Below are 23,230 nucleotides of genomic sequence, written 5' to 3' on the forward strand. Positions count from 1 at the left end.
ATGGATCTACTAAGTAATCGAAGACAACTCGCCACCATGCTCTGTGATCTCTAATAAAAGTAAAAAGGGAATTAAAAACTATAACAACTTAAACATATGTCATAACAAGCTTTACAAAACAAATTTCGAGTGATACTTGATTGAAATGATACATTGGGGTAAACGTAAATTAATAATATCAAGGTTGAAATGCTTGGGCCATTTCCTGTCTCTCTTGATTGCTTCTATTTGAGCAGTAAGATTTCAAAATCTTTTCTTCCATACTTTATTTAATGGATTTTTATACGCACGATGATTACCCCTAACTCTACGCTTTACTTTAATCTCATATACAATTTGTGAACTCAAACTATCCACAAAAATAAATTCTTTTTCAGTCGGTTCACGGCATGCGCTTTCGGTATCTACACTTACAATTGGCTTAAGATGTGTGCTTTCAATATATACATTTTTAGTTGGCTTAGATCGTGCACTTTCAATTTCAGTATCTACACTTTCAATTGGGTCGAGCATGCATGTTCAGTATCTATACTTTAACTTGATAAGAATTTAACGGAAGTTCCTTGATTCTTTACATGCATTTCATCACTTCATCATGAAATTTATCAAAATATCTATTAGCAAATTTGAAGACTTCCTCATATTCTCCAACTATTGCCGCAATTTTAAGAAGTTTGCGAGACATATATTTGTATCGCTTACCCGATACAATATTGCGGTTATCTTGTATTGTTAACGCAACTACTTCTCTAGCAAAACCTACATTTGTATCTCTATGCTATATTTTCATAATATAACAGGAGGAAGCACCTTTATATTATAATAATCTAAAACTTTTAATGCATGACTACATAAGATGCCCACGAACTGAAACTTGCGGCGGCTACACATCACTGTATTGTCTAGTGAGTCAAACTTAACAGTACGTTCTTCAACTTTGTCGTTATCAGTAACTTGAAATTCCACAACTGTGCCAACCTCACCACATTTTAAAAGCGAATGATTAAGAATTTTCTTAAACTCATTTTGAAAAATTTTAAACACTTTCAGAGTGTATGTATTTGCCGCTTCCTTTAGCATTTTCATATCAAGAACTAATACCGGGGTACTTTGCCTCATTCCGAAATCGGATACGGCTTCTTCATATCGTCTATGAGCTAGCACCCACTCGTAATGATTGAAGAAACGCAAGAGGTTATATTTAGAGTTTAGATATCTTTTCAAAATATTATTCATGCTCTCGCTTCATTGCATACTCTTCATGTTAGCGTAGAATGTATTTCTTTAATAAATTAAAGCCCATTTTTCTTTTTCTTTAAACAGATTGTATAGCCACTTGTTTTGCATTAAATCATATTTTTTAAGCATTTTATTCCATACTGTTAGAAACTCTTCCTCATCCTCATAATCATATACACATCTACTAAAATCATGTTCAAAACTTTTTGAACCTTTAAATATATCGTTAAGGTGCTTCGTAGCATTTTGGTAAATATGCCAAATACATAGAGACTGTAATATGTTTCTAGCTGATCCTCATTTGTCTGGACCTGTAAAACTTATCTTGCCTTATGGTTGTCTACTTGCTGATTTGCTTGTTGATCATCTATTTCAATATCAAACCCCAGCCTTCGACATGGTTGAGAAAATAATTGACTCTCCCGAATATTATCATTTATTTCACCAATTGGCATTCAAAAGAAAAAGGAAAAACCAAATAACATACTTTAAACAAAACCAACATATACTACAGAAACAAAACCCATTAAACAAATTTTTTTTTTTTTTTTAAAAATAAAGTAAACATTTAAGCATCATATGCAATAAGAGTATTGAATAACTCCCCATAAATGGGGATTTTTTTTTTGGTAAATGCATATAGTAAAGAGATATAACTTCATAAAAATTCAGAAAGAAAAAAAGAAAAAAAAAAAACTATACAACTAGAAGAGATATATACTAACCATTATTTATTTATTTATTTTGTAAACGAAGATTTTCACAAAAGAGAATTTTTCAAAACCATATAAATAGTTAAATCCCTAAACCCCAAAATTTAAAATTCATAGACTTCCAAATTTTACAAATCTTAAATCATTTGATTTAAAAAACATTTTATATTACCTCTTGAAAATTGCTACAGAGTAAGAGAAATGATTCGGTGCGGCGTTTCTCAGAGAGAATTAGGGAGAGAAGATCCGAGAAATCTAAGAGAGATGGGAAACAAAGGGAGAGAAATAGGAGAGGGAGGTAGGGAAATCGAGCACCACCGAAATGGTGGTGCTTTCTTTGTTCCAGGCAGAGAGAGAGAGAGAGGGATAGAGAGAGAGTTCCACTGAATGAGGGTTTTTTTTGCTTTCTTTTTGGTTTTTAACGAGGTCAAGTACCACACGGCCTAACGGCCTGCAAACGTGTCGTGAACTTCCTTCCTTGTGGGCCCTAAATTAGAAGATAAGACAATCCGCCGGTCTTTTTAAGCATCAGGGAGAGGGTAGGACGCAATCGGTGTCCCTAAATTAAGGGGGTCGCAGGCCATCCGCGTCCCCCATCCCGAGCGTCAGTCAACAGCTTTAACTAACAAAGATAGGCTGTCAATAGGCTGGGCCTGGGATTTTGAAATGTTTTGGGCTAGGCTTCAGGCGGCCTTATTCGAAATTCTGATTTTATAGGCCCGAGCTTGGCCCATTGATACCCCTTGACAAAGAGAAAGCAAAAAAGAAGAGGGAAAAATAATAATAATTAAAAAAAAGAAAAACAACAATGTGACGCTAATACGTACGTGTCAATGTGCATACACATATGTCACTCAAGATCATCCGAATCATGGGCCCTAGGTGGCGCATAATCCGACTCAGTTCATTGGGTGATCAGAACCGTCCAGTTTATGGTTTTAAACTGGATATAGGGCTGTCAAACGGCGTCTCGGCCAGGCCATGGGCTGTTCAAGCCCAGTCCACAAAATAGAACCTATGCCCCAGCATGACCCAGGCCTGTGTTGAGCCAATACAAAAGGGCCTGACCCCAGCCCGGTTGACTGTGCAAGGACGGAGCCCAAGCCCAGCCGTCCACTTGCGTAAGATTCCAGCCTAATCACGAGGCGTGCCCCCACCATGCATGGCTCTTAGAAGCAACCCAAGCCCCCCACAGTTAATAATCAGGCTTTATTTTAGATCTGGGCCGAAACTGCTGGCCTAATATTTCAGCCCAAGCCCATCCCAAGTGATCCAGACCTGAAACCCCACGGGCCAGCACTGCTCATTGGAAACCTTATCTGGATGGTCAGAAATAAAGTGGTCAACCGTCCAAGTCCACGGCTACAATATGGAATTTAAGAATGTACAATCGGGTTGACTGCGGCTATTATACATTCAAATGTTTGGACGGTTTGGATTGCTTATAGCATGATACCGTACGGGGAATTTCGGGACGCAGATTGCGTGGTGAGACCAATGCCACGGAGCGAGGTGGTGTAAGGACTGAGGGGCCACCGTGATTTATGTGTTTTATCCATGCCGTCCATCCATTTTACTTCTTATCTCACGCAGGAGCCAAAAATGAAGTATATCTAAAGCTCAAGTGGATCACACCACATAAAACAGTAGCGATAATGAAGTCTACCAGTAAAACCTTTTTAGGGCCCACACAATGATGTTTATTTGCCATCTAACCTGTTCATAAGTTCGAACAGACTTTGACGAAGGGAAAACACATATATTAGTTTGATCCAAAACTTCAGTGGCCCTCAAAAAGCTTTAAAGAGTTGGCGTTTAATCCCTTACTCTTTCCTACTAGTGTCGTCCACTTAAGCTTTGGATAGGCTTTGATTTTGAGCTCATGCCCTTAAATATCTGTAAACAGATAAAACACACCACGGAAGCGGATTGGCTAGTGGGTAACTCACTACGGCAAGCATAGTGAGTAAACTATGTGGGGTCCACTGAGATTTATATATTTTATCTATTCCTTTCATCCATTTTACCAGATAATTTTAGAGCCTGAATCCAAAAATGAAGCATATACAAAGATCAAATGGACCACACCATGGGAAACAGTGTCAATTGAACATCTACCATTGAAAATTTCTTTATGTTCACAAAAGTTTTGGATCAATGGTATATATGTGTTTTCTATTTCATATATGTTTTTGTGATCTTATGAATAGGTTGGATGACAAATAAATATCACTGTGGGGCCTAAAAGGGTTTCAACGGTGGAAATCATTATTCTCACTGTTTCCCGTAGTATGATGCACTTGAGCTTTGGATATTCTTCGAGTTTGGGCTCAACCCCTTAAGTGAGCTGAGAAAACCGATGGACTGCGTGGATAAAGATGGGCTGCGTGGATAAACAACGTACATTTATGGTGGCCCAACTGAGTTTACTCAGTACGATGAGCAATCCGATTTCTTAGACGACGTAGTTATGCAGTGTCGGATTGACCATGCAATCCGCGTCGCGGAATTTGGCGAGCGGAGGAAACGAGTTTCTTGCACGAAATTTCAAGTCAAAGAAATGATCCTGACTATTGAACAGTTTGTCATCGATTGACTTTTGATTAATGCATCCTTAAATGACCATATTACCCTTACAACATGTCTCGTTGTTAGTCATTCCATGCCGGTTTTACTGAGGCCTGAGAATGGCATTCTTATGATTTAGGAGTCGATTCAAAACCAATTTTTGTCTATCACTACTCCCGTTCCTTTCACACACCGCGTCAAGTCTCCATGGGACCAGAGACCTGGGTCCCATCATGGAGATCTCTAGGCGTTGAAATCATGCTGGTTCTATCATCCGGCGGGCCACATGTGTTCATTCAATCGATCATCAACATATCTGAAATAAGCAGTTTGTCAGTTTCATACATGGTGGTCGGCTTCATGATTGGATCGGCCTGATTTTTGTAATGATCTTCATGCTGGGCCGACCTTTTCCACAGATTGGATGTCCTATACATATTACATTTCAGCATGCGCAACTAATTGTATGTTACGCTAACCTACAACCATGTTCATGAGCTGACAATTTCACCCTTGCATGGGGACACGGATTAGCTACCGGTGGTTGGTGGTGTGTTTAACCATTTTTCCATATCACATCATTTTATCACTTTATGAGATGAGCTCAAACATGAGACAAATTCAAATCTCAAGTCTAACAAAAGTTTTGGACCAAGCGTGCGCGCGCGCGCACACACACACATATATAGTAATGGTCTCCTACAAATCATGCCGCAAGGAATTTATGTACGAGCCTCCATGTAAGCCGTGAGATGAGGAGATTGGCTGGAATTCAATTGCATTGAGAGAGAGAGAGTCTTAGAAAAAAAAAACTCTCCTCTACACTCACAGAGACACTCTTGGAATTGCAAGTGGATTTCAGGCAAAAGTCTTTCGTTGGAAGATCCTGTGTAAGGATTCTGTGTGGGGCCCACTATGATGTTTATGATAAATCTAACCCGTCCATCCGTTTTTCGAAATCATTTCAAAACACGCAACAAAAAATGAGGATCTAAAAATTAAATGGGCCACTGTAGACACCCCACCCAGGCTAGCATCTTGAGAAAACAAAAGCAACCTGGAAACCCCGATCATTCCCTAAAACTTAACCCTAACCTACCCCAACCATTCCCTAAAACCTAACTCTAACCTACCCCAACCATTCCTTAAACTTTAACCTTAGCCTAAACCCTAAACATAGCTTAAATCCTAACCCTAGCCTAAACCCCAACTTAAACCCTAACCATCACCCAAGCCAGTGCCTACCTGAAAATTAATACAATTTCTAAAAACACACCTAACCATTTTGAGTCAAACATCCAAAAACAGACTAACGTAAGAGTTTACTAGATAACGGAAGCCCTTAAATATTTTATCTATTCCTTTCATCTATTTTATCGGATAGTTTTAGAGTCTGGGTCCAAAAATGAAGCATATTCAAAGCTCAAATGGACCGCACTATGGGAAACAGTGTCAATTGAACATCTAACATTGAAAATTTCTTTTCGTTCATAGAAGTTTTAGATCAATGGTATATTTGTGTTTTCCGTTTAATACATGTTTTTGTGATCTTAAGAACAAGGTGGATGACAATTAAACTTCACTGTGGGGCCTAGAAAGGTTTCAATGGTGGAAATCATTATTCCCATTATTTCCTGTGGTATGATGCACTTGAGCTTTGGATATTCTTCAAGTTTAGGCTTAACCCCTTAAGGGCGTGTTTGGACGGTTGCATTAGATGGGATTAGAAAGGATGGAACTAAGTTTAAGGTAATGATGTATGTTGTTGGTGGATGTGAAGGGGTTCCACCATATTGCAATATTCCGCGACAATTTGAGATATCTGTTTGGATGGGTTGCAATATCCTGGGACGATCTGGGAAATGTGTTTGGATGGGCATAGGATTCGGTAATCCAGCAGGTGTAACAAAGGGGAGTGTTTAGAATGGTGAAAGTTTATCCTGGGAGTCCTGCTTCAAGCAAAAAAAATCCACGCTGAGGACATATCAAACGTCGATTTTCTCGGGAAAACGGTCTACTCCTCAACGGTGTGCTAAAAATGGTTCTTTTAAGTAGTGATGCTCGTTAGTGATGGCCACCAAACTACCATAAAACACATCTTGAAAACGCAGTTGCTCGTTTCTTACATCTGCTCTCTTTAACACCCTTCATTTCTCAAACCCTTTCTATTTTAACATATATCTTTCTCTCTTGATGACCACACCATCATTTGCCGTTAAATCCTGCACCGTTGAAACTGCCGATGATGCCAAGCTCCACACCCGAGTCTTCAAGCCCAAAGACCCTAAGGACAATTTGGTAATTGTGCTTGTCCATTTGTACTCCGTCTTGGGTGGCTGCCAAGGCCTACAAAGAGGGATAGTCGTTGGTTTAGCGGAGAGAGGGTACATGATCGTTACCTTTGATATGCGAGGTGCTGGTAGGTTTACAGGAAGAGTTTCTGTCACAGGCACTACTGAAATCCGCAATGTAATTGCTGTCTGCAAATGAGTATTTGTTTATATGCAGGATGGGATCGATGATGGCCAGTGACCAGGCGATGAATCCAAGAAGGGATTTTGCAATCCCTCCTTTTTCCTCTGAAATCGGCGACTCTATGACGCGGACTGATATCCACCGTCATCCAAACAACATAGAGATAGGGTTAGGAGGGATTTTACAATACTATCCCTCCTAATCGACCTAAATTCCACTAGCCAAACATGCCCTAAATGAGTTGAGAAAACAGATGGACTGCATGGATAAACAACATACATTCACAGTGGGCCCAACTGAGTTTACTTAGTACGATGAGAGTGTACTGAGTAACTCAGTATGCAATCCGATTTCTTAGACGACGTAGTTATGTGGTGTCGGATTGACCACGCAATCTGCATCGTGGATTTTGGCGAGTGCAGGAAATGAGTTTCAGGCACAAATTTCAAGTCAAAGAAATGATCCTCACTTCTAAACAATTTCTCATCTATTGACTTTTGATTAATGCATCCTTGAATGACCATATTACCCTTGCAACATGTCTTATTGTTAGCCATTCGATGCTGGTTTTACTAAGTCCTGAGAATGGCATTTTTATGATTTAGGAGCCGATTCAAAACCAATTTTAGTCCATCACTACTCCCATTCCTTTCACACACCTTGTCAAGTCTTCGTGGGAACAGAGACCTAAGGCGGTCTCTGGTCCCACGGAGACTGTGTCAGGTATGCGTGGGACAAGACGTGGAATTTGGCGAGTGCAGGAGATGAGTTTCATGCACGAAATTTCAAGTCTAAGAAATGAACCTGACTTTTGAGCAGTTTCTCATCTATTGACTTTTGATTAATGTATCCTTGAATGACTTTATTACCAGTACAACATGTCTCATTGTTAGTCATTCAATGCCAGTTTTACTAAGTCCTGATAATGGCATTTTTATGATATAGGAGCCTATTCAAGACCAATTTTAGTCCATCACTACTCCCATTCCTTTCACACACCGCCTCAAGTCTCCGTGGGACCAGAGACCTGGGTCCCATCATGGAGATCTCTAGGCGTTGAAATCATGCTGGTTCTATCATCCGGCAGGCCACATGTGTTCGTTCAATCAGATCATCAACATATCTGATATAAACAGTTAGTCAGTTTCATACAGGGTGGTCCACTTCATGGTTGGATTGGCCTGATTTTTGTAATGATCTTCATGACGGGGGCCGACCTTTTCCACAGATGGGATGTCCTATACATATTACATTTAAGCGTGTGCGACTATTTGTATGTTAAGCTAACCTACAACCGTTTCCAGGTAATCCTTCGTCCATGATCCATGCTCTTGAGCTGACAATTTCACCCTTGCATGGGGACGCGGATTAGCTACCGACCCTGCCGTTGGCCAGTGGTCGGTGCTCTGTTTAACCATTTTTCCCTATCATTTTGATACGAGATGAGCTCAAACATGAAATAAAATCAAACCTCAAGTAGGGCAACAAAAGTTTGGGACCAATATATATATATAGAGGTTGAGCTGTGTGGGCCCCACCATGATGTATGTTGAAAATCAACACCGTGCATTTGATGGGTTCCCTTTAAATAATGGGATATTTCAAAAATCAGCTGTATACGGAACTCAGGTGGGCCATACCATCTAAAATCATGTGAAGACATGCCTAAAACATATAAAATCACTTGGTGGGGCCCACCTAAATTTTTTATGGTATGAAACTTGGTATGACTCCTCATCCAAGTGGGACACACATAATGGATGGTCTGGATTTGTGAAATACATCTCGGTGGGCCCAAAAAATGATTATGGATTTTTTAATGGAGGGTAATCCCTCTCAACTTTTGTATGTGGTGTGGCCCGTACAAGTAACGGATTGACTTGATTTTTAAGAATAGGCCCACCATGGAATGGTGCATCTGACTGATTGTGTTGATGTTCTACATGCATCACGGTGGGCCCACACAACTCGACCTCATGGGAAGTTCCCATGAACTCGACCGCATAGAACCTTTTATACACACACACACACACACACGCACGCACACACGTCCCGGTCTGTATGACCTAATTAACAGGGTGGATGTCAAATAAACATTACAGGAGGCCTTAAGAGGTTTTTAATGGTGGATATTCAATCTCTACTGGTTTACTGTGTTGTGATCCATTGAGATTGGGATCTGTCTCATTTTTGGCATCAAGCCCTAGAACGATCTGGAAATATGGATGGACGGCGTGGATAAAATAAATACATCATGGTGGGGCTCACCGAGCACCGATCACGACCGGCTCACTAGCCAAACCGCGTCTATGGAACTTGGACTCGTTCCACTTACCGACATCTTTTTGCGGCACTACTCAATTGCGTGTGTTTTTTATTAGTTACAAATCCGCATCTATCTAGACCATCCAATTGGTGGCCATCTAATCGACTGATTAAGAAACAAAATCAGCCGTTCACATTCAACGTTATTTTGGGACATAAGCTATGGTTGTCCCCAGTATTTGGACGGTTTGAATTAGATACATGGTATCCACGTGTTTGATCGTTGAGCGCATGCGTATGACTCTAATGCTTTGGTGTTCAGCGGACCGGAAAAGAGTTGGTGGCGCATTTTAGATGGGACCCACTTTAGCAATGAAAGCATTATAAACCTAGTACTTTGGTCGGTACTTTTCCCATTTTAAACATGGGATTCAAATTCGCTTTTGAACATTAGGTACGTTGTTCCAGATATAAGACGGTCCACTTTGGTGTACGTACGGTGCCCTGGTTGCCTTCCGATGGACGGTGGGAGATTGGTATACTCTCTCGAGGTGGTGAGAGGATTTGGTGAGACCCCGGGATCACCTAAGATGGTGCGGCCGTGGGGCGCAATCATTTCAGGGCATTAGTCCAAAAATGAAGCGCAGGCATACCATCAGAATCATTTTAGGGCTCACCCAAGATGGTAAGCCATTTCTTTGAATCATTGTAGGGAAGTAGTCCAAAAATGAAGAAAATTCAATTATCAAGTGGACATACCTTAAGAAACAGTGGTGATTGACCATCAACTAGTTACAAAAGTTTTAGATCAAGCTGATATTTGTTTTTTCCCTTCATCCCATCAACTGATCGGATGGCAAAGATAATGTTCTAAAATGATATGGAAAAAATGGATAAACTATATTGATATATAATACATACATCAAGGTGGGCCTCATGGTAACCCTATGGTAAGGACCACACGGTCTTGGGTGAGGCCTGGTCTCACCTAACACTTGGGTGAGAACTGGTCTTCCCTACCACCTAATCCTAAATTGTGTGGTGATGGAGACAATCCTTCCTCCCTAAGGCCACCTAAAAGACAGCTACGAGGATCCATCATTATGGTTATTGGGCTACGACTTATTGAAGAGTTCAGACCATCTAGATGGATGTCCATGCATCCTGACGAAACCGGCCAGAGCATGTCCCTGTCCCTTGCGGATTGCATGGTCGGAAGCTAAGTGGGCCCACCATAAGGACATGAGCCTAAAAATGAAGCAGCCAATTCATGGGTTATGTCCTAATGCGGGTATCCAAAACATACGAGGATGAATTTCTCACAAACACTGTAGTGCCCCACCTAGCTTCCCACTATCCATCTGAATGGTCCGAATTCTTCACTGAATAGTAGCTCAAAAACTACCATGATGATCCTCGTAGCCGTCCATTAGGTGGCCATCAGATACTGTGGAGGAATTATTGTCTCCATCATCACAAAATTTTACTACCACTCCAGATCCTTGTCTTCCTCTCCAGTGTGAACTAAGTGCACGCCGAGAGTGTCTACCACTCTCCCACCGTCCATTGAATGGCGACTACGGCACTATACGTACAACGAAGTGGGGCCCATCTTATTTCTTGAACAATATACATAATGTTAGCGAATCTGAAGTGCATAATTAAAATGGGTACAAGTACAGACCGAAGTACTGGGTTGCTAAAGTGGGTCCATCTAAAATGTGCCACCAATTATTTTTGGTCCGGCTGACTAGCGAAAGTGGCAGAACATTTTAGAGCTACACGCATTCGCTCAACAATCATACACGTGGATTACATGTACCTAATTCAAACCGTCCGAATACTGGAGACCACCGTTGCTTATGTCCCAATCAAATCCTGTTATGATCGGGTCACTACCGACGTCCATGGTGGCAGGGTCACCACGTAATGGTTCGGTCCGGTCCTGCTCTAACCCAGGCCCACCGGCCAAGTACTAAACCAAGTTGGCCGTAAGGAGCCAATGCAACCAAAAGCTCTGTGAGACCCACCATTCATCCATTATTTGCGCTATTTCATGATAGTGCAGCACCACAAGAATAAGGCTGATCAAGACTCAAGTGCGCTAGACCACAGGGTAAACTGGGGCTGGGATGCGAACCACTGGAACCTCAGGGTTTTGAGCTCTGGTTGATATTTGTTTCTTCCCTTCATTGGGGGTGAGACTTGTGACAAATGGGTTGGGTACTTAAAATGGAGCCAGTATTTGCGTAACCTTCTACTAGTTGAAGGAGGGCTTTGACCCGTCGAGGGGAGCCTCGACTGGTTGAGCTAGACCAGTAGGGTTGAGCTAGTCCCTCTACTAGTCAAGTAACATGGAAGAACAGAAAACATTACCGCTGAACTTCGAGTCGAGTAAGCTTCAACCGGTCAAAAGGGTCCTCAACTAATTGAGCCAGCCCCTCGACTAGTCAAGTGGCATAGCAAGATTTAAGACATCTTGCATGCGGTTCATTCACTTTGCTAGATGATCATAAGCCAAAAAAATAAGAACAAAGTCTTAAGTGTACCACAACATTAAAAACATCCTAAAGTGTTTATTTGCTATCCAACCTGGAGAAAACACAAATAAATATCAGCTTTATCAAAAACTTTTATTACTTTCGGAAGTTTTCAATAGTGGGGGTTCAATCATCATTGTTTACTATGGTGTAATACACCGGATATTTAAAATTCCCTCGTTTTTTGCCATATGCCCTAATATGAGTGGGCAAAATAGGTAAACCGTGTGTACAAAACATATACATTATTGTATTACACGTAGCTTTTTCCCGTCGCACACAGCCTTATGCATTCCGAGTTCCGGACGGAGTGAATATGACACATGTATCAATGGTTAGGCCCACGGCCCGGCTGCAAGCAATCAGGTGCTGCAGCCTGGTGACACCACGTGTAAGGGCACGGATTGCGTAACACCCAGATCGATAACTCAAGTGGTAGACACAGTGAAAGATACCTCGTTTCAACACTGGGGTCTTGCCACCGATTCGTAGTACCCCCCACCAGGACGTAGCTAGAGAAGGACGCGCCTGGCAGAGGCTCTGTGGGGCCTACTTTGATGTATATTTTCTATTCATGCCGTCCCTTCATTTTGATATAGGGCATGAACCCAAAAAGGAGTCGGATCAAATTCTTGACTGGACCACACCAAATGAAGAAATTCATTTTGATATAGGGCATGAACCCAAAAAGGAGTCAGATCAAATTCTTGACTGGACCACACCAAATGAAGAAATAGTAACAGTGATGCCCACCGTTGAAACCTTTCTAGGCTCCACCGTGATGTTTATTTTCCATCCAAACTGTTCATAAGGTCACACAGACCTGAATGAAGGGAAGTCATAAATATTAGCTTGATCCAAAACTTCTGTGGCCCCATGAGGTTCTCAACGGTACGTGTTCCATCCCCACTGTTTCCTGTGGTGTCGTCTACTTAAACCTTACATCTGTCTCCTTTTTTGGATCATGCCCTAAAATGATCTTTCAAAGTGGATGGACGGAGCAGATAATGGGCCACATGGATCCCCTGCCAGGATCGTCCGTCTGTAGCTAGGTCGTGGTGGTGTAGTACCCAATCCGCGTCCCCTGTGCACTGAGCCTGACCTACGGCGAAGATTCCATTTTCCTCATTCTAAAATGTCAAACCGCCGAAAAGCCTCGCGTCAGCGAACGAACGTGTAAAACGCGACCGGCATGACCAGAACAAAAGCTCCCCTGCTGTATAAATGCAATACAAAAACACCCGCATTTCTCCAACATCAGCAGCTCCGCCACCGACTCTCCTTTCCTCTTCTTGTGCGACCCCTACCAAACGCACCTTGTTATTATAAATAAATTTAAAAAGAGAAATAGCCCCTTATTTGAAATCCCCTTCCTTCTTCCATTGATTGTAATTTTAATCGAATTCAGGGGTGTTTCTGTCTCTTCTTCTTTTTTTCTTTGACTTTATGGCGTTTGTTTGGACGCTACTTCTCGATGTATTGCAAAGATGGAGGATGGCGGTCGATGTTTTTACAGAGCTGGTGTTATTCTTTGGACCATTGTGGATTGCGGTTTTGATTGGGGTTTTGATCGGGTGGGCTTGGAAGCCCAGATGGGCATATTTGGGTAAATATGAATCGGACGGCTGCACGGTGAAGGACGCTGAATCGGACGGTTGGGCGTTGCCGTTGCTGAGTCTTAGTTCATGGCCCATTTCATATTGTGGGATGAAGCAGATGTTGAAAGAAGCGGAGACCACCACAATGAATTCCGAATGCGGGTACGTGTTTATTCCTTGCGTTTTCTCTGTTCTATTGGGGCTTGAGCTTGAGATTTCTTGCCTGACTTCAATTTAGATTGATGGAATTTGATTATATAAAGAGAGAAGGAAGTTGGGAGGTATATTTTTCTGTTTTTTCTCAGTTTCGATTCGTTTGTCCAGATCATTGCCAATCGAAAACGAGAAGTTGGTAGTGAACAATGAGGATTTAGAGCATTTATGCCAGCTTGTCGACGCGAAAGATGGAGGGCCTGCATGGCAACAAATGATGGACCGCACCACGCTGACAATGAGCTATCAAGCCTGGCGGAGAGATCCCAAGGTATACATTTGAATTGGCGCTGTTCGATTATGTTTGTGTTTGGAATTTATGGTTTGGTTGGGAAAATTCACAATTTTGTGGATTTCTTGTGTGCCTATCTGCTTAATTGAGTTTGTTTTGCCGATTGAATTTTGTTGCAACAGGTGGGTCCTACTCAATATCGCACCAGAAGCGTCTTTGAGGATGCAACACCTGAGTTGGTTAGAGACTTCTTCTGGGATGACGAGTTCCGGTCGAAGTGGGACGACATGCTTTTATCTTCTGAGACGTTGGAGGAGTGCCCCACCACGGGGACGATGGTTGTGCATTGGATTCGGAAGGTGCGAAAACAGTTGTGTTGGAGATTGATGTTTGCCTCTCTTTTATTCTGTATTTTTTGGGTTGCATTTGCTTAAGTTCGTTTTTTTCCACATGTTGCAGTTTCCATTTTTCTGTAGCGACAGAGAATACACGATAGGGAGACGAATTTGGCAGTCAGGAAAAACATATTATTGCGTGACAAAGGTATGGAATGGAAAATATTACTGAATTGCATTCAATCGTTACTGTTGTGGTATTTGTTTTTGTATATCTGATAAGCAAACTTAGGTTTTAAAGCCGTGTGTGTGGAACGTACGCTGATTTAGCAAATGCCGTTTTGGAAGAAATGTTGCTTGTAGAATTGCTTATGGTTAAATACTACAGTTTCTTTTAATCTGTCATTTCTTAGTGCCGTTGCAACCAATAACCATTACCATGATTTCATTAAGACAGTCTCTGATTTGATAAAATTTCTACTATATATCGCCTTTTCCTATCCATTTGTGATTGGCTTTACGAATCCTGTTTCTAGTTAAATGTGCAAGCCTTTCATATCCCTTCTCACCAGCTTGAGTCAAGTCCTTGATATCCCTGCTCATCACCCTAGTTGTAGTTTTAATCATTTCTAAATCAAGACCTTCCAAGTTTATGCAGATACAATTACTTTTTCCTTGTTTAATTTATAATCCAGTTGTCTCTCTCCTAGCATGTTCTTCAACAGTGTCAAATGGATGCCTATTTCTCGGTCCTACTGTGTAGCTACTTGAGGCAGGAGGCTTGTCGCAATGATGTCGTTAGACCTGACATCAAATAGATTCATGTAGCCGACTCATCATCTAAGCCTTATACCAACTAATTGGGGTTGGCTAAACAAATCTTGTTATGCCATTCCACTCCATCAATAATAATATCCTCAATTAAACCACAAGTCATCAAATCTTATCTTAACACCTCTAACCACGCCCATAGGGCTAGGGGAAGGCTCAAAAGGACATAGGTGGAGATGGTAAGAAAAGATTTGTAGACCTATTTATTAACTGAGGATATAGTCCATGATAGAGTGGAATGGCAAAAAAGGATTTGTGTAGCTGACCCCAATTAGTTGGGATAAGGCCTAGATGATGATGAAGAACTGACAATGATTATGAACTCAAACTAGCTCACCTAGATGATGATGATGATGATGAACTGACAATGATTATGAACTCAAACTAGCTCACCCCTTCTAACGGTGCAGTTCTTGGTCCCATTGCACATGGCCAAACTATCTAACTCTACTCTCTCTCATCTTTTTACCTATCAGTTCCCTCAAATGCATTCATTTCTAATTCTATCCTTCCTCATCTTGCCAATCTTCTATCTCAACATCCTCATATTAGCTAAACATCCTATGAGCATGTTGTTCCATGACTACTCAACATTCTATCCCATAAAGCATGGCCGGTCCTATAGCTATCCTATAAAAATCCCTCCTTCAGTTTGATTGGCACATGTTGATCCCATAAAACTCCATAAGCACATCTCCATTTCATCTACCTAGCTCCAATTCGATGAGCACAATCCTTCTCAATATCTTCGAGCTCATGAAATATCAACTCAAGATGTCATTAGACAGCACATTTAAAATGAATTAAAACTCAGGTTTTGGAATGTGGCTCACCCTAGGAGCAAAAGTATAATGACTGGAAGCCACTTGCTTGAAAGCATGTTGTCTCAATGCGCTGTCCAGAAACATATGGGGGTGGGTTCTGGAAGCAGAATTTGACTCAGTTTTATAGTCTTGATTTCATGTTTACACATCCAATTGTTGCTTTTGAATTGCAAATGCTTAGTCATATACTTATCTAAAGATATATGTTGAAACATAATACTGTGGATATGCTTGTCTGTCTTAATTTTCATCTTAGAAAGAGTTCTCTTTCTATCAGTATTTATTCATTTATTTCCTACACCCTTTTGGTCTGGTTTACCAGAATTTCTTCGACATTCATTTTCTAGTAATAATCTGTGATCCAACACGTGAAATTGAGTTGGCAGAACATTTGATTCCATTCTTCCATTTAAATGTCCGATTCATATAATAATCATTTTATGTGTACTCATTTTAGTTTCTTAAGGTGCAACTATTTCATGTTTCAGGGAGTACCACATTCCTTAGTTCCAAGACGGAACAAGCCGAGACGTGTTGACTTGTACTATTCGAGTTGGTGCATTCGACCAGGTAACTTATGCCTTTCATCTCATTGCGGTGCTATGATGTGCTTTGAGTCAGTTTTTGTTTCTCATTTACTTCTTTGTTTTGAAGTTTCTCCGTCGTTTCCTTCTCTCTGAGAAAATACCTAATTTAAGGCATTCGGATATTTTGGGAAGAGTACCAGCGGAAACCGAATTATATCTCCAAGATGGAGAGAACTGTGTTTTTCTATGCAATTTTATTGCAGTAACTTTGTTGATTATCAAAAGGATGCCACTATGTACACCTCCACTTTTTGATGCATGCACCCCATTGTTTATTCTTGATATTATATGGTTGCATCGTTCCTGAAAGTTTGGCGGTGCCATTTTAGTACTGAAAGTTGTAAAATGGATTGCATCCATAAAAAAACACTGGGTGTCTATGGCATTCTCCTTCATAAAAAATCAACAACAAATATACTTTCAAGCTTTTAGAACTGTTGATCACAAAAGACATGTTTGTGTGCTAATGTGAAACAGTGGAATCAAGGAGAGGAGATGGCCAGCTGACTGCATGCGAGGTGCTCCTCTTCCATCATGAAGACATGGGCATTCCAGGGGAAATAGCAAAGCTGGGTGTTCGGCAAGGGATGTGGGGCGCTGTTAAGAAGGTTGAGCCTGGCCTACGGGCTTTCCAAACGGCCAGAAAGTCGGGGATACTGCCATCCCGGTGCACCTTGATGACTCAGATCAGCACCAAGATCAATGATACTTATCTGAAATCCTTGGAAACAACTGAGGATTCTTCAGAGGTTAAGACACTGAATTCTCAAGAAAAACAGTTGGGTAGAAACATACCCAAGTTTCTTATTGTTGGTGGGGCTGTCGCCCTAGCCTGTAGTCTGGACCATGGGCTCTTGACTAAGGCTGTTATTTTCGGAATTGCGAGAAGGTTTCCTATGTTTGGAGGAAGGAGGTGATGATTCTTCCATTGGAGACATGGGTTGATCCAGAAAATGTCCAAGCAACTGTTGTATGTTAGTGGTGATGGAGCTAGGTAGGTTTTCTCACTTCCCTTCTCATGAAGAAGATGAGAGCTTTCAGCAAAAGATGTATGTTTTGGGTAACTGGTGTCGGATCCCCTCCTATTAGCAAGAGTTTTTCCAGCTACCAATCCTTGGAAACCGGTGGCGCACCTCATCCCCCCCTTTTTCCCCCTCTCCTACACTCTGTTTTTCCCTTCCCATTTTTAGTAGCAAGATCAGATATCAGATTCTTTTTCCTCCCTTCCCATTCTTGGTAGAAAGGTCAATGGGAAGAGAGATTGTACCATTGTATCTGTTAAAAATAGAAAAATATCATTTCAGGTTTTTTTTTTTTGGTTATCCATTTTAATGCTTCATTTATCATACTGTTTTAAATATGTTTGTGAAATAGCATGGAAATACACTAGTATGGCCCTGTTTGGATGTCCCTAGTCAAGGGCTGCAGGCAGGCATATATTTCCACTCCAATTTATCCCCAATATTTGTTTGGGTGGACAACTGAATCCTGCATGATGTGGTTTTCCATTCTTCATACGTATTCCATCTCATCGACAACCGCCTTCTCCTGCAAATGCAATCCCATGTCAACCGGAACCATAAAAAATTGGGCTGCCTATGTGTTTTTCCTTCGATTTATTGCTTCTCGGTTGCAGCTATGGTCTGTTGACCAAACACCAAAAACTTGGCTGAAAGAGTTCTAAGACGACCTTAGAGCCTATGCATCTGCTACTTATGCCTTAAGTAGCTTATCTTAATTTCTACTTACTAAACTGAAGTGATTAGGTAACTTTAAATGAAAATAAAATCTATTCGTAATTGTTCATAAATCAAACATACTTATCTCAAATAAGTTGCCTTCCGCTGTAAGTAGAAAAAGTAACTTATTTGGTGGTATCCAAACGGGCCAAAAACCTTTGGATAGGTTATTCCAAAAGCAGAGTGACTGGGATTTAATTTCTATGCCCCCCTGATGGACAGATCTTGCGGTTGGACATGAATGGGACACTCGCATGCTATTGGACTATTGGAACTGTTTCTAGTCCGATGAGTTGGGCATGCGCTTCAGTAATTCAGACCATTGTTCTGTCGCATCCTACAATGGATGGACCATGCCTCAAAAATCCCTGGAAGATCCCAGAAATGCACGTTGAGACATTTTAAAGTTTGACTGGACTGCTTTATTATCTTCTCAACGTCCCTTTGTGGGCCACAGCCAGGAGTTTTGGGGGCATGGTCTGATAGTGGGATGCAACAGATCAGTGGTTTGGATGCCCGTATATTAATGTGCAAAGCCTTGTTTTGTGCATCTTATGTTTCCTCAATCAAACTCACTTTTGATGGTCTCGATAAAAACTTACAGCTGCCATACAATATGAGGCACTGCACCCGTGTTGCCTTATATGAATCTGTTTCATCCATAGATGGTAGCCTGAGATAGGTCTGGGACAGCCCAATATGAGGCGGTTTCAGTTGTGACTGATGTCGTATACAAGGGCTGATTTTCAATGCTTGATATGAGGGCGTTGTATGTTTTTTTTAAAAAATAGGTGGGAACTGTCTGTTTGGTAAGCCAGACTTGGGCTGCCAATGTCCAAGGCATTGCATATATTTCATTCCTGATCAATATCAATATTTTGGATATTAACCGTTGCCTGTATTTCATTTCTGATTGTCCTCTGGCAGATTTTTTATCAGACAGTTGGAAAATGGCGCTGTTGATCTGGTGGGCCACCGTGGGTGGCCAACAGCCCAAGAATCTTCCTATCAGGTCCTATTTTCCTGATTGGCAGGCCACAAATGAAGTGGCCATGATTGGTTGTTGGTGGCGATTTTTTATGCATTGCACTATCAACGGTCCGATCACCATAAACCACCATAAACGTCTAACAGAGATATAGGAGTGAAGTCCAGATCAGTCACTGCTTCACGAATAAAATGGGATATGGGGCTACATAATTAATTTTTTTAATTATAGGAAAACTCCCGCTGGTGGAAGGCATGGAAGCTGCCAGGGTGGATATGTGGCAACCCAACTTTAGCAGCCAATGGGCCCCACTACAATTTTAATTTTTAATGGGAGCCCAACAATCCCAGCTGATGTTCAAAGCAACAGACCTGTTGATCTTTTAACCACCAATAATCCAATCCAGATCCGTGAGGGTGTGTTTGGATGTGTTATCAAGGTTGCAGTCTTGTGCAACCAAATGCAGCCCAAATCCGCTGGTTTTGTAATAGACTGCTGATGAGGCGATCAATGTTTAGGATTGCCTTCCAAAGAATCCTAATTCCTAATGTCAGCCTTTTTAATTTTTGAGAATGCATGAAAGTGCAGATGATACCAACGGTGTGTTGGTTGGACTCGAATAGAATTGCTGAAGTTGAAGAAGTTGGAATTGCAGTTTCCCTCCCTAATACTCCTATTTGAAGGTCCAAACTACAAATTGCAGTTAAGACAATGTCGAGTTGGATGTGGGTGTAACTGCAAGTTTAGTTCTGCTTCTTCATTACGAAGAAAGTTTCAAAATATCATACATGATATATCTTATCAAGGCAGGAGAGTACTAATGGTCATCTGACGAACAACACTGCAATTTTAGGGCAACTTCTTCATTACCAAGTTCAATTTGGAGGTTGAAAATATCACAATGTATGGCATCAGGAAAGGGACGCAAGGCCTCCTTCGACTTTAGGGCTACTTCATTACGAACTAGATTGAAGATATCACAATGTATCAGAGCCACTTCATTATGAACTAGGTTGAAGATATCATAATATGAACGACTGGCAAGAGATTATCAGGAAAGTAGCGTATGAGCAAAGGTTAAAATATAATAAATATAACAACGTATCGAACAAGGGCATATCAGGGCATGAATATTAGGTGGGATATCAATGGGGGTAACATTCATTTTTGGAAGGCAATATCAGAAAGTACCATTCATATAGCAATGCACTCAAGTACGCACACTTGCATTGCAGACATGCTCACACACTTGCAGCATCATGGCAAATCTATTTCTGGCTTATTCTAGCAGAATGATCTCAGCAGCATTATGTCCAGTGATTAACTCGTACAGCTCAGTGCCCTCACCTAATATGGCAGATTTAAAGCTCTGGCGATTTGTCTGGTTTGAACCCCCAAAATCAGAACCTTGAGGAGTCTGCTGCAACTGCTACATACTTTCTTGTAGCTTTTCTAAACCAAATCAGTGTGGAAATCGCTCAAAAGTCTCACCCACGACCTAGTGAATCTGCTGCTGCCCGACAAATCCAATGACAGTTTCATCAAAGGAGGGAAATGGTGAATTGGGTCCTAGAAGGTACATTGAACCCAGAAATATTTCAATCAGATAACCATGGACTACTGTTTCTCCTGTTTGGTTTTGAATGTATCATGACTGCCTATATTGACATTGGAGAGAATGGGAGCGTCCATGGACATGCTAAGGTGGTTTTGTTTCTGATCACTACCATGGAAAAACTGCCCGATTGCACAAAGACTATCATATAATAACAACTGAATGTGGTAACAAAACAGAGTTCCAATCTCTGTGTGTCTAAATATGGAAAAAAAAAATAGTAAAAGAGTCATTGGAGAGTTTTTTTTTTTTTTTAAACACATGCACTCACACCCCCACACACACCCATACACTCACACCACAGTGGGATTTCACCAGAATGGGTACTCGTACCCATAGTTTCCTCGGAGAGGCATGAAACAAAAGTCAAACAAATGAAGATGGAGCATCTCTAAACCTATCCATGCTGGCCTTGGTTTTAGAGGGATCTTAGATATACATAGCATCCTCGAATTTCCAATTTGTAGAGGTGAGGTCCATGATTCAGTGGTCTCGACCATTGATCTACGGCCCAACAATGCTGGAACAACCATGATGCCAAACCTTTTTTTTTTTTTTTTTCTACTTGTAAGTGTTGACATTAATTTTGATGGGTGTTGAAATTTCATAGACATTCACGTAACATTCATTGCCATACCAACATACACAAAGAAATAAAGAAGAGCGTATACCGTTGACAGAATTTTATTAATCTGAATTCTTATTACATTCTAGGTTGTGGCCTGATACAAGCCCTTAATCATATTACATAAAATAAGCATTGATTTTAAGGCAATAATAAGGAAACTATGATATACGATAATAATAGTAAGAAATATGAATGTGATGCAAAGCTAAGAATGCATGTAATACTTATTATAGCTCCTCATGTTCTTAAGTATAACTCGGATATGATCCAGAGAATGTTTAGGCCCATCGTCCCTCACATGGTGAGATAACAAGTGCAAGTGCACATGGTAATGAACTCTCCAATATAGAATCCATGATGTCATCAATATGAGATGGACACATGGAGATGTAGTAGTATGCATATTCTACGTATGTATCTCTGAGACAGGGAGCATCGAACTGTGTTTATGATGAAGAACGCATCATTGCATAATAGCAGGTAAACAACCTCAGGTTGTTGTAGAATGAAATGGATAATATGGACAGTATCTGGCACTAATAATGTATTAGAGAGAGAGAGAGAGAGAGCACTATATATGGGTTTGGCACTCGTACGAAGAATTATAGTAAGTTGGTCACCATGTGAGCAAGCACAGGGCTCAGATTAAGTGATAAGCATTATCGATGGATGGGGAGCCTAGTTAAATAATCGAACTACTAGCACGATGGCATATGAAGTGCTCCACTATGACCATTATAACCTGCCAAGCCATCTGATTGGCTTCATGAAGGGCAGCCAAGCAACTCTTCTCAGCTGGGCAAAATGCCAGCAAAGGTTGCTATCAATATAGTCCACAAAGGGCCCTAAGATTTGCATTTCATACAAGGCACAAGAGTACAGCCCGTGGAGAACGCAGGGAAGGTTGCCAGCAAAGGGCTTAGGGCATACAACCCACTAAGGGTGCAAGCTATGGATAGCCTTGAAGGGTAAGGATGATGCATGAACCCTAGAGGGCACTGACTTTGAATAGCCTCCAAAGGGTGCTAGACGTGCTTAGCCGGCCTCCAAAGCGCACAAATTATAGACAATTTACTATGATAGAGACATTGGAAGCCATCTCCCAAGAGGGTGCGAACTGTTGCCTTCAATTGTCATCTCCGAAGAGGGAGAAGGCAATAGATAGATTGGCCTTTGCGACTGACTTCTAGGAGGTTGAATTGAGCAATAGGATGGTACATATCAGTGATCTCTCAAAGGAAGCTCATCTCGCTGTCTTGTGAAAGGATTAAATAGGCTAACTTTGTGGATTACTTTACTGGGTGCGAGAATGCACACGGCTTGGGGATTTTGGTTTTCCCTGGGTGCAAAGATGGAGGTGCCCTAGGAATTTTCATCTTGCTGGTCGTGAGGATGCAGTCTCCCTGCGGTATTAACCTGAAAGGAGGGATGCGCCTTGGGGATTTCGAAGAAATTTCAAAAGGGAACTTTGGGACCTGAAATATCTAAGCCTCCAAAACGAACAATTGGAAGGGTATTTATAAGCTAAGTCTGAAGGGTCTAGAAGCTTCTGGGACACATGGCGTGCTCCAATTCTCCGAAGGAACCATCAGGTAATAGCTGTCTTGCACTAATCCAGCTTAACACACACTGTGCTCTCATTGGACATGATGAGCCCTGAGCCTGCTCCTTCAAGACAACCCATGCCCTTTCTTGTGGGAGGGCACAGAGTGGGATGCAGCACGCTCCACACCTTCCAATCCAGCAGCAGGCTATGAAGTTATGAACGGCCAGGCAAAGGCTGAGAATCTGAGATAGACCTTCCAAGCAACATGCCCTTGAAGTAAGACTGGGATTTCAA

General features: G+C 41.3%; 1 protein-coding gene across 2 annotated transcripts; it reads left to right on the forward strand.

Moving 5' to 3' along the window:
• Nucleotides 1-12,835: 12,835 nt before the first annotated feature.
• Nucleotides 12,836-17,735, forward strand: LOC131233256 (uncharacterized). 2 transcript variants are annotated; one of them, XM_058229901.1, is made up of 6 exons: nt 12,836-13,560; nt 13,705-13,882; nt 14,026-14,202; nt 14,303-14,386; nt 16,322-16,403; nt 16,898-17,735. In XM_058229901.1, the coding sequence occupies exons 1-6, from the start codon at nt 13,247-13,249 to the stop codon at nt 17,335-17,337; spliced, it is 1,275 nt and encodes a 424-aa protein (XP_058085884.1). In that variant the 5' UTR covers nt 12,836-13,246; the 3' UTR covers nt 17,338-17,735. The 2 variants fall into 2 exon arrangements, with proteins under 2 accessions (XP_058085884.1, XP_058085885.1); XM_058229902.1 differs by having other exon boundaries at nt 12,840-13,560; nt 13,723-13,882.
• Nucleotides 17,736-23,230: the final 5,495 nt, after the last annotated feature.

This window comes from Magnolia sinica, chromosome 18 (assembly GCF_029962835.1).
Source record: "Magnolia sinica isolate HGM2019 chromosome 18, MsV1, whole genome shotgun sequence".
Classification (NCBI taxonomy): domain Eukaryota; kingdom Viridiplantae; phylum Streptophyta; class Magnoliopsida; order Magnoliales; family Magnoliaceae; genus Magnolia; species Magnolia sinica.